Source organism: Xiphias gladius, chromosome 15, assembly GCF_016859285.1.
Source record: "Xiphias gladius isolate SHS-SW01 ecotype Sanya breed wild chromosome 15, ASM1685928v1, whole genome shotgun sequence".
Classification (NCBI taxonomy): domain Eukaryota; kingdom Metazoa; phylum Chordata; class Actinopteri; order Istiophoriformes; family Xiphiidae; genus Xiphias; species Xiphias gladius.
Window position 1 is genome coordinate 25,807,900 of NC_053414.1, and position 16,726 is coordinate 25,824,625.

A 16,726-nucleotide genomic window follows, 5' to 3' on the forward strand; every position below is an offset into this window, starting at 1 on the left:
CTTTCGGGAATAAACAAGTGCTCAGTATCGCGTGATTTTTGTAACATATCGCGCGGGGGGATGTTGAGGCATCGGCTCTGTAGCTCCCCCGGTTGGGCGCGAAGAGAAACAACAACATGACATTGAGTACGGTTAAAGGCAGACTGCCAGTGTTTCAGTCAATGCAACTCGCATGGCTTGGGACCGGCGCTGGACTGCCTTGATCGACACGAACTGTCCGGGATGTATTTTTAACAGTGTGCTTTAATTTCTTTGCGGCAAAGAGGGCGCCGGGAGTAGCGCGTGGTGTAACGGACCTTTTAATCCATTCTTTTAACAGCCGCTGCAGTCATTGCACCGACAGATAAAAACCGTGTTTTGGTCTACGTCAAGGAGGAAAGTATCACCTCTGTGTCGACAAAACTGCATCATCACCCGAAACTGACGAAGACAGTCCCCACAGCGCCAGAAAAACAGGAAAACCTGCAACGGAGAGACAGGAGCTAACAGCAGGCTACATTGGCTGGTTAACGTTAGCTAAGTTGGCACCTTCGAGAACTTTGTTGGCAAGATGCCGTTATCAGCTCTTGATATCAGTGTTCCAGCTTAGATGTTGTAACGTTATCCCACTGTCCGGAGAACTCGGTACAGGAGAGAGAGCGGGGGCACAATGCATATTGTAGTTGCAAAAGTTAGCTAACATCTAGCTAGCAAGCCGTGCTAGTCTTCTAACGTGACTCACTGGCTGGCTCTGGATGAATGTAACGTATCCCTACATCGGGTGTTGCCTGCCTGCCCGTCGCCCCTTCACCGGAACGCTGGAGATGAATCGCTTGTGACTGAAGAAAAACGACTTCGCATTGTCTCCTGTCACGCCGGGGACAAACAAACGTCGGTTTGATTTGACGACATTACTTTGATTTCTGTGACAATAGTATGATGGGATCCCTGAAGGCTCTCCAGGAGTGGTGTCGGATACAGTGTGAAAATTACAACGATGTGGAAATAAGGGACATGTCAGCGTCCTTTCGGGACGGTCTGGCATTTTGTGCCATAATACATCGTTACAGACCAGATTTGATGTAAGTAGCCCTAAGTCTGACGATGTAACATTGATACTAACAAACCTGGTAGACAGTTACAAACGAGAAATCAGTTCACAGTAGTTTTATTGCTATTTTAAGCTGGGCTTTGGAAACAGCGGCTGGCTCCAGTCAAAGGTAGACACAACACTTTTAGGAGCGACAGACTGCTAACTCTTGTCTTTTCATTTGCATTCAAATACAAAAATAATGAATTCATCCATTCAGGATACAATTGCAGGACAAACTCAGTGGCCGTGTCCTGGACTCATCTGTGCTCTAGATTATTCTGTGATAAATTTGATAAGGACTTTGATTATGTAAAGCACCTGTCGACAAAGATTACTCCTTTTTGAATACATTGTAAGTAGAATGCTTCGACATTAACGTGGCTCAATATGAGGTTTGTGGTTGGATAACTTTTGCTAAACACATGCAAAAAAAACATGCCATTTGTGCTAAATACGTCAACAATGTATGATTTAATAATGATTCATTGTGTGTTATATCAAAGCCAAAATCGCCAGTAATAATATTTTTATGAACATTGTACAGTGAGTGAGAGGCCAATGTACTGTAATTAACTCGGGCTGACAAGCCATACCCTGTCTGTAACAACACACCCCTCCTCTCTGCATTTTACACCTACACACACAGTACAGAGGCCAGGGCAAAACACAAATGCAGTATCGGTGAGAGCCAAACTGCCTTATTATAGGGATGAGGAAGTGATGACTCGTCATCATTTTAGTAGGAACCCAAAAAAATGAATGTCTTACGCACTCATTAACTAACAGCTGATAACTCACTCACAGTTGAAAAGTGAGTTCAACCAGCCTTTGCTCAATCACTCTAAAAGTACAAAGTATGTGTTATTTAGTGACAGCCCGCCTGTGTCTTTCAGGACCTCCATCTCCCAGATAAGATTGGCCATCATGTGTCTGTCAAAATATGTTTCTAGACCTTATGTATCAAGATAAGTGAATCGTTTGATTTGAAAGGTTTCCATTATTCACAGTGTGACAGTAAACATACACAGAAACTCTGATGTTCATATGACTCATTTTGGTAATGCACCTTTTGGAAAAGCACTAGTCCCATGCAGCATAACGTGGCCCTGTGTAGCTCAGCAGGTAGAGCATCCTGTTGAAAAGATCAAAATTAGTAGTTTGGTTCCGACTGAAACAGGTCAGTGACCCTTGCTGTTGTAAGAGGATTGTGTAAAAGCATCCAGTAAATGACCTGTTATGTCCCTCCTCTGTTCTGGAGGAAAAATGTGGTCTGATGGAATGAGTTTAGACAATAAGCGTCTTGCTCATGCTGTTCACCTCTCAGGTGGTCCAGACCTTTTGTGAGCAAATTGGACTATGCTTGGATGGTAGCAGAGCAAACATGCACCGGAGCAGTCACTGAAGGACAAGTCAGTGAAGTGGAATATGTCTGCATACACATCACAGCAGTAAAGCTCAAAGTATCACAGTGGAGAAGTCCTAAAAACCCAACTATTGAGTTCTGCCTCTCCAATTTGTGTCCCAGCATGCCTCTCTGCTCAGCCCTCTGTATAGCTGCTCTGTCCCAGCCGAGGTGCTCTGATCCAGACAGACAGTCCGTCAAGCTAATCTGCGGCTGAGACCTCCGCCTGTCAAACTGGATTTAACTCTAATGCAGGGCCGGGCCAATGTATTCTCATCAAAATACATCACGCTGATCCAGAGGAGAGACGTTAGTACAGCAAATGGCCTCATCTCAATTTCCTCAGCCGAGACCAACCGTCACTCAGCCCACTGTAAAAGGGAGCAGTTATGGTTGCAAGAAGTTATCCATGGCCTAGTTAACCAAACAGCATGTGACAATGCTGTCAGAATAACATTTAAATTAAATTGTGTTCAAATAGAGCTCCTGGTCAAACTTTATCGTGCAATTTAGCAGTGCAAAGACTCACATCATCTGCTTTGTTTTACTTTTTTGTTTTTCTGTGTCCTCTCTGTATTGAAATTTGTCTACATATACACTTGTTTCGTCTCATCAACTCCTCTACTAAAACTACTGATTATTATGTATTTATAAGTTTTATTTTTGACGCTCATGACATCACCAAATCCTAATCCTGCATGCTCTAGCACAGACGTTTCCATCTGACTGAACCAGATTTGGCACATATACTGGCTCGCCCAGGTTTTGATCGTGTGGATTTTAAATGCCTGACACACAGTGCACATTCACATAAACACACAGACACACCATTCCCCAGCAGTCCTCTTTCCCAAAATAAACCTTGGAGTGACACTCTGAGTCACAGTGGATTAGGTTTGCAATTCAGATCACAGACTGCACTACATCATCTGTGTCAGTGTTGGCTGACACTGTCTATTCTGTCTATTTCGGCCTGAAAAATTGAACATTTCTTTCAGTATTTTTATTTTTTTTATTTTTTATTTTTTAAAAGGTAAGTTGCTACCAGTGTGGCAACTTGTTGGTAGACCTGACACAGTGGACTTGTTTTGACATGATCTTGATATTAGAGGTGCTGACTCTGTCTTTGTGACCATGGGAACTAGATTAGAGAGAACAGAGGTCACTTTGTGAGGCTCGCAATACGGAGCTCATTCACACGGTTTTGCATGGTTGAGAGTTCCACATGGTTCCACAAGCTCTCACCACGGTCACTATGTTTTTTCCGCCCTACTGTTGTCCTACTGCTAGACACTTGAGTCAACATAAATTTACTTATGCACACAACAACACTTTCATCCCAGAAGGCCTCAGACATTTTCCAGTTTTACTTCAGGATGTTTACTGGTGAGAGCCTAGCTTTAGTTCCTCCCACCAGGCAATTCAAAGCAGAACCTTGTAATTATCAGCCCATCACTCCTGTTTAGTGCAGCCACTTATTTCCTTTTGTCTTGGCAGTTTTTCACATCAGGCATCATTTACAGTATGTGTGGTTTGGGACCATTTGTCTGCAGTGGTAGCTGCAAAGCTTAGGTGCTCACCATTTCTGCCTGTCATGCTGTCAAGCCCAATAATAGCTTTTTGATGGTTCATAGCATGAGTAGAAGTAGGCCAGCAAGCTAAATACAGTACTGTCCTGCATCAGAATGGCTTGGACAGTTTATTCTTTATGATTTTGTACACAATAACTGGCCCAAAAGGAGATACCATGAGTTCCAGTTGTTGCAGGTCATATGACTGTGCACCGGCTACCTGTGTAATCGGCCATCTCAAATGTTGTTTTGAATTTTAAGATTTATTCTCTTTTGTCATTCCAGAGACTTTGGCTCGCTGTCTAAAGAGAATGTCTACGAGAACAACCGAATGGTGAGTGCGTTTTACAGCTGTTTGTTTTGAGGTTTGAACACTCCTATGATCTTGTGTTAAATGGTAATGTCAGTGCAAAGATTGGCTCTTGGAGGGATGATGAGTTTCAAATCACATATGAGCTAGCTATTTTCTATGACTTAGCTTCAAGCGTTGCATCTGTTACTGAGTGTGCTTCATTCAGCAAAAACATTACTAAGCCTTACGATTGCATGCAGTCATGGTGGGTGTGACTTCAGTGTATTTGACTGTCTCTGTGGAGAGAAGTGTTACTTAATCCTGGTGGAGTCTGATGAGGGCAAAGAGGGTGGAAGCCAGAGCATTCATCATTTAAAAAAAAAAAAAAAGAAGAAGAAAACTCTTGATATAAGCATGTGGAGAGACCATGTAGGGAGGATTTTAAGTGTAAAAGTGCTGAATTTGCAGCTTTATATTACAAGTAGAATGAATCCAAGAACTGTTTTTTAATCATATTTTCCTTGTTGGGTTTTTCCACATTATTTGTAAGCCAACAGAACTTTGAGGGATGAAATGGGAGTCTCCTAATTTTCAGTCTGAGCTGAGCTTTGGCAGCTCTCGCCTGCTGTTTACATTCTTTTTATCCGGCAGCTTTCAGGGAAAGTGAGGCGGCTGGTGGTAACGCCAGAAACGAACTCCCGGTGTGCTGCCTGTCATTTGGGTGTTATAAATAAAGCAAGTACTTCACAGTATCCATAAAGCCTAAGCCCGAGTGAGGAATCCATGGCTGTTAATCTAGAGAGCATGCAAAAATTCTAAGTCCGATTGTACGTTTTAAGAGCCAGATGTGAGCTCCTTAAATTTGTTCATGGTTGTCTCTCTCCGTGGATTACTTTTCTTATAGCCCTTTCATTCAGGAGATGCGGGTATACTGAACATATGTTCAACCCATGTTTTACCCCGGTTACATGAGACTGTTGTCAAAGGTTGCTCTCTTATTGTCAGCGTTCAGAGATCTAGTCTTAACTGTAGTTACTCACACATTACTGCTTACCCCGAGTTACATTATACTGTATAGGTAGCAAACAGAATTACTTTAAGTGTCGCTTCCAGTTCCCGCAATATGCTCATGCTCTCTTGCTGGCCTACCCGTGTTGTCTTGCTGTTTCTTTCTTTCTTTCTTTTTTTTCTTTTTTTTTTCTTTTTTTTAGATGAATTAAACCATTAACCTGTATCATCGCATCAGTCTGAATTGCATCCTGGTTCGGACTAGGATCATCCAAACTACTTTTCAAAATCTCTCAATTTCAACTAAAATAGGTTCACATAAGCTATTTGCATCTTCTCCAAGAGCAGCAGTGTGTTTGTTTTGGTCACTACTGTGGCATGTAGCTGTGAAATGGGTTGTGTAGTGGGTCAGTAATATGTTATCAGTCAAGAGCATTTATTTGTTTTCAGTAAATTGCAGGAAAATAGATAGGTCGAACTAAGAAGAGGGAACCACTTCAGCTGTAAAGCAGGTATTTGTAAAGTGAAGTACAATGCATTTTGATTAATTTAAGTTTGGTTCCACTTTGCCCATGTGTAACATTTGTTGGCTGGATTATGTCAGTGTTGTGTAACTGCCAATTATTGTGCGGGTTGTACCCGCCCTCTCATTTCTTCAAAGGAATTTCTCATAAGAGTGATGGTTATCCTCCCATGGACAAACCATTGCATTGTGAGCAAATGACTGATGTTTTGGCAGAAGAGTACCATTATTCAGGGCATCAAGTATCTGCTGGTTGCTGGGCTATGGCAAGCATCTTGGTTTGTTGCACACATGCAACAAAGACATTATTCTGTCTTAGTTTCCGTATGTTTACATGGAGATAACTAACCAGATTTTTGTGATTACTGAGATTAAGGGTTTAGTTTGATTAAACCATTTTCATGGTATGCAGTAATCTAACTGTACCATTGTTTCATTGTGAACCTAACTAAAGGGTAGGTTCACCTCAATTACTAAAAAAAAAAAAAAAACTTTCTCACTTCCCCGTGCTGGTATGTAGCTATGCATATAGTTTCAGTTTTATTTGCTGAGGTTTGAGATATGACTGTCTGAGATTTCTCCTCCCATCTTAATACAATGAAGGTAAATGGAATGCCTCTTGTGCTGCTCGAAGCAATTTAATGTTACATTATATTCAGTATGAAAAATTCAGGATAATCCCCAGACCTCACTGTCAAGATTTTCCATTGTAACTATTTTATACCAACAAATGAATCCTAACACACTGATGGAAATCAGGCCAAAATGTGACAGTCAATTGAAATGTTAATAAGTAATCCAGTTCTGTTAGGTGAGTTGTACTTTTTCCTACAACACGAGTTGGTTCACCTGGTTAAAGTGAAGAGATAACAGTTGTAATGATCAGATCACTGACTTTGAGTATAGTCGACTTATTGGCATGCATGTAAACTCACGCTTAACTTCTTTGTCAGCTTCTTTCTTATCTCCTACCCTTACCTACCTCTCTTAACTCCCTCCTTCCCTCCTCTTCTCTGTTTTTTCCTCATCGTAGGCATTTGAGGTGGCCGAGACAGAGCTGGGGATTCCAGCCTTGTTGGACCCAGAAGACATGGTGTCCATGAAAGTGCCTGACCGGCTCAGCATCATCACCTACGTCTCCCAGTATTACAACTTCTTTAACAACAAGTCTCAGGGTTGGTGCACTAATTACAGCTGGATTTGACTTAGCAGTGTGAACTCCATAAAAGACATTTGATATTTAGATTTGAATCTAAATATCAAATGTCTAATGTGTTATTAAAGACGCAGAAAGTTTATTTATTTATTTATTTGACCTTACATTTTACAGGTATATTCATTAATTTCATACAAGAGTGCTATAATTTACAAAAAAATTGTGTTTTTCTCATATGATCATAATTTCAAAGCCATGTAAACTATCCACCCCCAGCACATCTTGATATGGAGTAACTTAACTTGGGGGGTTAAGGACTTCTTCTTCTACTTCTTCTCTCACAGCGAACCCCCCTTGCATGAAGAGGCCGAGTTCTGTTGGTCAAAATGAGCCAGCCCAGAAAAGGCCTCCAACCCCTTTGGAAGACAAAGTTGTTGAGTCCGAGGTAAGAACAAAACTTGGCACCAGCAGAGGGCATTGACATGACCAGGCCGTACCCTCATGCATGTGCTGATTTTATTTATTTATTTATTTATTTTCCCTCTAAGGCCAGGTGGACTTTAGGCCAAACTAAACTCTACAAGCTCTGCATGATAAAAGTATCTGCTGAAGCTGCATGTTGACAAAAGGAATTTTGTTAGGTAATATTTTGTTTATGGTGTCCTTTTGAGGCCCGGATAAGCTCACAGTGACCTCAGATCATTGTTTGGCAGTATGTTGGTATGTATCTGAAGCCTTGGAATATCTAATTCCGCATGTGCTATTTTGGGGTATTAACTCATCAGATCTGTACAATAAAAATCCCATCCTGCCATTTAAGTACAACAATGTAAAATATCCACATATGTATTTTATAATTACTACTTCCTCCTGTGGGCTTTGTGTTGCACAGCAGGGGAAAAACAAAGCAACACAGGTAGAGTAAGTCTATAAAGATAGCCTCTGTATCCTGTCTCTCTTTTCTTTCACATGCCCTCAACTTCTTTCCTCCATCCCAATACTCCCATGTACTGCCACCCTCCTCCTCAACTTCCACCCCCCCCCTTCAGATGGAAATCCATTCCACTCCCTCCTCTTCCTGTTCTTCTCCTTCCTCACATCTGCCCCCCCCTCCACTCTCTGGTCCTGAACCTAGGCAGTAGGATGGGGGTGGGGGGTGGCTAGGAGGTAAAAGCAAAATGGTTAGGTCAGTCTGTTTTGTTTTTTTTAACCATCTCTTGTACATAAAAGTCTAACTGTTGTACTATCTCAACACTTTGTGCCAACTTTTTATATATGCTGCTTCTAACCCCGTTATTTACTTAATATAAATTTAAAAAAAATAAAAAAAATATGTATATCAATCCTAAATATCACTCATATCCCAAATGTATCACTTCCAGAGCCACTAAGCTGTTTGGATTGTTAATAAGCACTTTTTTTCATGACATACATTTTTGTATTAATCAAAGTGTTTTAAAATGAAAAGGAAATGCAGTAATGAACCACATGAATCAATGAGCAGTAGATGTAACTGGTAGCCAAGCAGATGTAGTTAGCTTAAAAGAATGAACGATCCACATCCTCAAATCCTGACTCCGTGTTTGATCTCCCCCTTCCCCCATTACTCTCCATCTTCCCCCCTTCCCCTGATGTCTCCACCCTGTCCCCTCCCTGCGAACAACATCTTGCTCTAGCCGAGCCAGCTCAAACAGACAGGTGTAGCAGCACTCGCAGCAGTCAAGCGCAGCACACTCAGCAGCACCTGCGCTGCCTGCCAGAAACACGTCCACCTGGTGCAGAGGTTTCTGGTGGACGGCAAGCTCTACCATCGCAACTGTTTCAGGTGAATCCTGCAGCTACAGCCACTGACTACTGTGTGTTACAAAGAATTTATTTAGCTCTGAGTGAACAGTGCTCTGGAGCTAATGTATTTCAATGCAATTAAAAAAAGATACTGTTTTCAAAGTTATGATCCTTAAGATTTCAATCTTGGTTGATTTGGCGACAACCATGGTTAGTGGTGGTAGCGGCAAGTGCGTTTTAATACTACAGCTTCCAGAATCCTTGGCGTAGCAAACACTCTTGGAGCATCTACTTTGTCAGAAATACATCAGCAATAGCAACTGGTGTATCTATTTACAGTGCAGCCGCGCAATCTCACGTTGTTTTAATGAAGAAGTCGCTCAATAATTGGCCTTTCTCCATCATGCTATAACAACAAAATCAGTGTTTCAAAGGTTTAATGCTTTTAATTGGACTAGTTCACAGCAGTAGAAAATGTTAAGTTTGCGTTATCAGTCCATGCATGCCTTGTTTACTGTGAATTCTTTGTGCATAATCTGGCAATTTGAATTGCCCGTGGGACTGGCAGCCTCCGCCACTAACAATGAAAACTATGCAAACTACCATAACTAATAACTACAGAATTTAAACCCATTGTTTGCTGGAAAGAATTACTGCGATAAATAGTTTTTAAAAATTAATTTGATTAAATCGTAAGAATTATAACTGAAAGTAGAAAAACATTAAGTTAACAGATTGATTTTTTTTTTCACATTAAACAATATGTATTTTGTCAAATTTGTGCTTAATTAATTATGATTCATCTAATGTAGCTTTGTACAGTATTTCAACAATCTTTATGACTTATTGAAGATCTTACTGTCCTCCTGTGTCATCGTTGTCTCAGGTGCACAGAGTGTCACAGCACTCTGCTTCCTGGATCTTACAAATTGGGGAGCGACTCTGGGGCGTTGGTCTGTACACATCATCTTGTAAGGCATTCTTTAGCCAACCTGAATGGCCGACCAGATCTTAGTAAGAGACCAGTGGCAGTTCAGTCTGCCAGAATTGGCCGCAGCACAACTCCGCACACCTCGCCCTCTGAGAGGGAGCAGGCTAGGACTCCATCCCCAGTGAGCCCAACAAACAATACTGACATGCCTACCAATGACTCTGCCACAGTCACTCCTGTTACGATAAAGAAAGCAGACTCTTCTGAAAAAGTAGAGGAGATTGGTGGTAGTGGAGCAACAGAAGACATACCACGTTCTTCTTCTCCTCCTAATCCTTTTGATGAAAGCGATGAAGAGGAGAGCAAGGGAGAGAAAGAGGAAGACCCTCAAACACCAGCCAAATTTACGAACAATGGGGACCTCCCATCTACACCTGTCAGTCATCATGAAGGTGTCAGTCGGCCGGTGCCAGCACCCCGCAGGGTTTCTGAACCCACCCCTCCTCCTCGCCCTGCCCCTCGGGTTCGGCTTCCCCGTACAACAGACGGCCTTACTGCCGGTGTGTGCTTATTGCAGAACATCCATAATTATAAAGATAAATATACCATTTGTCGATACTGATCCTCACATTTTACCTGAAATCACAGGTGAACATCAGAAGCCTCCAACTCCTCCCAAACCTCGAGAAAGATCACAGTCTCCTGGAAGGTAGCTCAATTTCTATTAAATGCTTCTTTTCCTGTCCATTGCCACCATTTCACCTACCGTAGTCACATCAGCACAGTCTTTGAATTACATCTTGTTACAGCATGTATTGCAGTTGTTTGCCCCTCCATGCCTCCATTTGGCTGTATTTTGTTGTCTTCCCCTCTGTGACCCCTCCATCCCTGTCTGTGTGTCTTCGCTGTCCAGCCTATCCAGTGGCTCCCATAAACCCAAAGACCCACCTTGGCTCGCCCTGGTCCAGTCAGAATCCAAGAAGAAGAAAGCCCCTCCCCCTCCCCCTGCCGGATTGGCAACACCTCCCAATACAGGTTCTCTGTCCTCTCTCAAAGGGGAGGGCTCCAGACCTAGCACACCCCCTCCACCCTCCAACCCATTTGAGGATGATGACAATGGAAGTAACGAGGTAGAGGAAGAAGAGGGGAGTGAAGGAGGTGCAATTCCACCCACAGTGGTGGCTAGTCACCCATGGTACAGCATCACTCGGGCGGCTGACGCGACAGGTACAGACACTCCCCCTAGTGGAGGAAGCTCATCCCGCTCTGCCAGCCCCGGGAGTGCAAAGAGCAAGAAACGTCCCGCACCCCGGGTTCCACATCCACCTGCTGGTAACCAAGGTCAGTTTATCAGAAACAGAAACATCTTGTACAGGAAGGAAATACAGAGAACTCTATATATTTTATTCTAACTCTCTGAGTGTGATACCACCTCACCTAAATACGTTTGTAGTCTGCAGAGATGTGAATACTCGCTGGTATAAAATTAACCTTCATGTGGTAAGTTAGAAATGAATAAGTTTGTGGCGAAGAACATACGTCTGCTCATGCTTAAGTTTCCTATTCTGCCACTACATGTTACTGAAGAGCAGTATTTGTACATTTATTAGGACATTTATTGGAAAACACTTCATTTTTTTGCAGTTTTTAGTATATTGGTGATTAAATTAAACTATGAGCATAAAGTGTCCTCATCATGTTAGAATTTTAGCCATTTTTAAACATACTTTGAGTTTACTGGATCAAATATAATTGGACAAATTAAGGTAGATATAAATACAGATTTAATGTTATATTTAGTTCAGTTACTATGGTCTGCAGCAAGTGACGTGCATGTTTCATTGGACTGAGATCATATGATTGAATTTGCCAATCGGGAACACTACATTGGTTGTGAAAACTATAGCATCATTGTCCTGCTGCATGATAAATGCTTTCCAGGGAATTCTGATGCATTTGCTTGTGTTTGAGAGCAGATGAGATGTTTGTCTTATCTGATCCAAAAAACTAGTTCCATAGCTCTACAGGTTTCTCACTGTACTGTTTTTCAACCTGTAATCTGGCCTCGGCATTCTTGAGTCTTTCCATCTTGTGGTAACCCTCTGAGGTTATGCTGATGGAGTCCTGTCTTTTGACAGCTCTATATTTAGTCACCTACGCCCTGTGGAGTGCTCTTGATCTGTTGCACTGTTGTTGTTGTTGTTGTTATACAACCTTGTGTCAACCATTACACTAGTATTCTGTGGTCTACTAGGTCCTTCATATCTGCTAAATCAGTGTATTCTTCTTTCATAACAATATACCAAACAGTTGGTGAATTATTTTAATACATTATCTTGGCTGTGTCAAATTTTTCAGCGTCATGATAGTCTGCTTCCTCCTACTTCCTCTTTCTCACTGACATGTCCTCGTGTTGAGAGGTGACGGGGAACCCTCAAATGCAAATGTCACGGAGAATCAGCTTCATGCCCTTTACTTTCGCTTTTGTACATTAAGTAACTAAAACATACCTTTCAACATAGATGTACAGTTTAAGTGTGGAAAAGGGCTCCAATTCCTAAACAGTTCATTCGATGTGGACTCTCAGACAAATTTAAAATTTAAAATGTTGGCACTGCAGCACAGTTGACCTGGAACACTGACTCTAAGCTTAGGGTACAGAGCTAACTGAACAAAAAATAGCCTCAATCTAAATAGTGATGGAGGAGAAAGAGAGAGCGGTATTGTATATAGCTGTTCATTGCTTTTTGTTTCTTTCCCCTATCCTTCCTCCCATTTCAATCCGTCCCAACTACTCTGATTCCTTTTTCAATTCTGCACTCTTTGCTCTTTGTTTTGACTGAATCTTCTTTCCATCTTCAGTTCTCTCTCTTTCTCAGCCCTCCTCTTGCTCTCCCTCTCCAGCTCTCAGCATAGAGAGTCTGTCCTCGGGCTCAGACCACAGCTCCTCCCAGCCCCCCTTGAGTGGCAGTGCCAGCAGCGACCAGGAGCATGCCTTCACCAAAAGCCTTTCAGAGCCTTCCATCTGTTCGCCGTGCGACTCCACGGCCTCTCCTTCCTCTTCCTCGACCGAGCGTCTGCTTCATCTTTCCCCCAGCCCCTACCCTTCTCCCATGCTTTCAAATGCTAGCTCAGCTCCAGCCACCCCACAGACCAGTCGCAGTTCGGGGACCAAAGGGCCCGGAGCGCCTCCACCACGGCCCCCAACGATCCCCAGCCCATTGGCCTCAGGGGCCACCCAATCACACAACAAGGTAATAGGACCACCTCCAAATAAAGCAATATAAAGCAAAACACTTTGCACATTATATAAATCCAGCTGTGTCTCTTTTTTCATTTTAGAGGATATGTAAGGAGAACCCATTCAACAGGAAGGCTTCCCCCTCCCCTGCTAAATCCAAAACCAAACCACCAAAAGGGCCTCGTCCTGCCAGACCCCCCGCCCCTGGTCATGGCTTCCCACTAATCAAACGCAAGGTATAAAAACAAAAGACAGAATATACGTTTCAGAGTAGGAACAAAATGTATAGAATGGACATTCCCAATTCTGTGTCAAAACACAGAAGACATACTCAAATGGTCAATCCTGTCCAAACTTCCCTCCAGGTGCAGTCAGATCAGTTTATCCCAGTGGAGGACATCCATGGGGAGATGAGTCAGCTGGAGAAACAGCTGGATGAGCTGGAGCAGAGGGGAGTGGAGCTGGAGAAGAAGCTCAGAGACAACCCTAACGGTATCACATTGCAATACTTTTAAGGGATTTCCCTGAGTGCCCACATGCTGTGCCCAAAAAAGTTTCACTGTATTTAAAGTTGAAACCTACTGTTATTAAGAAAATGAATAGCTCACAAATTGTCACTTAGGCAAAAAGCAAAGAAGCTAAAATGCCCGAACCTGCCTAAAAGAACCAAATAATAATAATTTAGATTAAATATATATCCTTCTGTTCCTCTGATGTGATTACAGATGAGGATGAGGAGCGCCTGCTGGTGGACTGGCTCACCCTGATCCACGAGAAACACCTGTTAGTCCGACGAGAAGCTGAGCTGGTCTACACGTAAGTTTCAGGCTGCTGTAAGAGGCAGATGTTTGAACTGTTTGACTTCAGTGCCCATCAGTCATATAACCTGACATTCAGAGCAACCCACAATCTGTCATTTGAATATGACAATTGGTGCAAAGCTTAAGTGGTTCCCTTCAATCGTCAGTCACTTTAATTAACGGCAACCGCATCATTAATGAGTGAGCTAGGATACAGTGGTTCTAATTAATGATGCTCCCGCTCGTGAGCCAGACGGAACCGTGATTGTTGAGACTGTAGCGGTGTATTCACCCAGTTTTTGGAGGAAATATGATCGTGAGGAACAATGTGAGCGTACCGAACCACAGTGGGGAAGTAGTTAGTGCTGCAGCAATGTTTTGAAAAAATAAAGTTGACTGGAGATTCTTTTGACATCAAAATGTTAAGAGAAAATCTCAAACTATACATGGAATACAATCAAATTGTCAAGTATGCCATCATATGCTTAATACATTATAAATATACTTTACATACAATATTTTTACTCCATAAGCCGTTTGCAAATCTAAGTCTTGTTTTCAGGACGGATGAGGTGTTTTCTTTGTTGTTTCTGTGTTATTCGTTAACCTGCAGAAAGTAGGTTAAGAGCAGTAAACTGGAGGTTACCAGTTTCTAACACGCGGTTTGTATGTTGCGCACTGCAGGGCGAAGCAGCAGAACCTGGAAGAGAGGCAAGCTGACGTGGAGTACGAACTGAGGTGTCTTCTCAACAAACCAGGTATGTTTGGCCGTATCATGTTAAGAGCACGACAGCACAAGCTACACACAGATTACATTAAAGAAGAACCACTAAATTCAGCTATTATCTCCAACAAAAAATGCTCCACATCTGCTCTCTTAAACCTACCACACTTCAGAACATTTGCCCCTCAAATAGTACTCAAATAGTTACATACACTACTCAGTGCTACACTGATCAACATTAGACAGTAGTATCTGAAGACTCTCCGCTGACTCTCTGCCCTGAAAGGATGGTAGATGAGATTAGGATGTGCATTTACAGGATTACTTACTGTTGCTACTGTTGCTTCAATGATTCAAATATCTTCCACACCCACAAAGTGTTAATACACTCCTAAGTCTATTCTGATATCTACTTAGTGAATTCACATATGCAGTACACAATAAAAATAAATGGTCAACTTCCCTTTCTTTCTCAGAGAAAGACTGGACTGAGGAGGACAAGAGCCGGGAGCAGGAGCTAATGGCTGACCTGGTTACCATCATTGAACAGCGCAACCAAATTGTCAACAACATGGACCAGGACAGGCAGAGGTAATCAATAACTGGTAGTTACTCTGTATCTCTGCAGTGACCTAGGATGCATTGATTGGGCAAGTTTGCAACTACCAGTGATCTAACAACCATTCTGTCACAGGGAAGAAGAGGAGGATAAACTTATGGAAGCCATGCTGAAGAAGAAAGGTAGAAATGATGAGTCACTTTCATTTGTAGAAGATGAAAGATTCTTTAGATGAGCGCAATCCCTAAAAATAACATAAAAATGTCACATCTAACTCGTTCTTCTCTCAATTACTTTCTTATTTTTATGGTTTTAGAACCTATGTGAGTTTTAATGTAATTGTCTTTATTTTCATCCTCATCAGACTTCCATAAGGAACCAGACAGCGACCACCAGAAGAAAAAAGGGGCAAAGTTCAAACCCATTAAGGTGCTGAAGCGGCTGAGCCATAAAGGAGAACCAGGCAACAGCCACAGCCCTCGCAAGGAGAAAAGCTGAACAACCGAGGACGCAGTCTCCCCAAAGAAGATAAAAAACTGTTTTAACAAGACGAAGGAAAATGAAAAAGGACGTGAGAAGAGAAATAGACCAGGTAAAGAGGATGAGATGACGTGTCCTGTAACTGTTATTACTGACTTTAAGCGCAACCCAGAACCCACTTCCTGCTCATGTCTTACTTGATGCTTCTCCAAAAAGTCTTTTCAGTGACTATTGTCCATTGCCTTCGTGTGTTAAAACAGGCGGTATAACAACTCCAGTGCTATAAGAGCTGATGTGCTTTATTTGTAAACTCTCTGACCTTTCAAGATATTGAAGTGTAGATTAGGTTTCTAAATTACTGCACTGATTTGTTGTATGTTCTCGCTTCACTTTATATCTGAGAAGGTTTTATGTCATGTCTGGCTTTAGACTGTGGTACTAGTGAAAGTAAAAAAACATTTTTTTTTTTGTTTGTTTTTCCAAGATGAACCCTTCTGCAAATTTTGTAACACCTACCCTTGAAATGATCAATCAACAATGGCTGCCTAGGCTCTTCTAGCTGCTTCATTACAATTTGCTTGTTTGTTGTTTGCTTTTTTTGCAGTGTTGTCATTTGTGCAAAAGCATATCATCAAACACTTGGTTGAATGTAGACACATACATTTGACTGTATGTAATTGGATTCAAAATCAGACAGATTTAGAAAATGAGAGTTTTGCAAGACATCATTATAGAAAGTATTAAACTGCACATGTCTGTTAGAAAATTTTATTAATATGAAAGGTCACACATGCAATAGTGAATATGAGAAAACACAGATATTCAGCAATTTCACAACTGAACATAACAGTTTTAACCATTTGGGAAACCCTGAATATGCAATCATTAATTTATATTTTACAATGCCTTTCTGTATGTTTCAGTGTGCTGCCTTAAAAGTGGGTAGGGAAAACCGTGCTAATGTTGAGATTCTTTGTAAGAGTGCCATTTATTTAATCGCATATGTGGATTACCTTCATTTGTTGGAGCTAATGTAAATGCCTGTATTGTTTACTCATTCTGTTCCTGTTTTGTCATTTAGATTGTCTGTTTGTCCTTTATTTTAAATGGTGATCTCTGCTGTGTCTGTTTCTGCTTCGTGCCTGTCTTCCTGTCTAGCTGAAACCAAGGGCTTCTGTAGCA

At 41.9% G+C, this 16,726-nt stretch overlaps 1 protein-coding gene across 2 annotated transcripts; it reads left to right on the top strand.

Moving 5' to 3' along the window:
• The first annotated feature begins 113 nt into the window (after positions 1-113).
• micall1a (MICAL-like 1a) lies at positions 114-16,319 on the top strand. Of its 2 annotated transcripts, none has more exons than XM_040145342.1 (16): positions 114-1,061; positions 4,331-4,379; positions 6,902-7,043; positions 7,369-7,469; positions 8,701-8,849; positions 9,696-10,300; positions 10,389-10,449; positions 10,654-11,081; positions 12,603-12,994; positions 13,083-13,217; positions 13,347-13,473; positions 13,707-13,797; positions 14,466-14,539; positions 14,982-15,096; positions 15,200-15,246; positions 15,429-16,319. In XM_040145342.1, exons 1-16 carry the CDS (start codon positions 916-918, stop codon positions 15,560-15,562), a joined length of 2,796 nt encoding a protein of 931 aa, XP_040001276.1. In that variant the 5' UTR covers positions 114-915; the 3' UTR covers positions 15,563-16,319. The 2 variants fall into 2 exon arrangements, with proteins under 2 accessions (XP_040001276.1, XP_040001277.1); XM_040145343.1 differs by having other exon boundaries at positions 12,645-12,994.
• Positions 16,320-16,726: the final 407 nt, after the last annotated feature.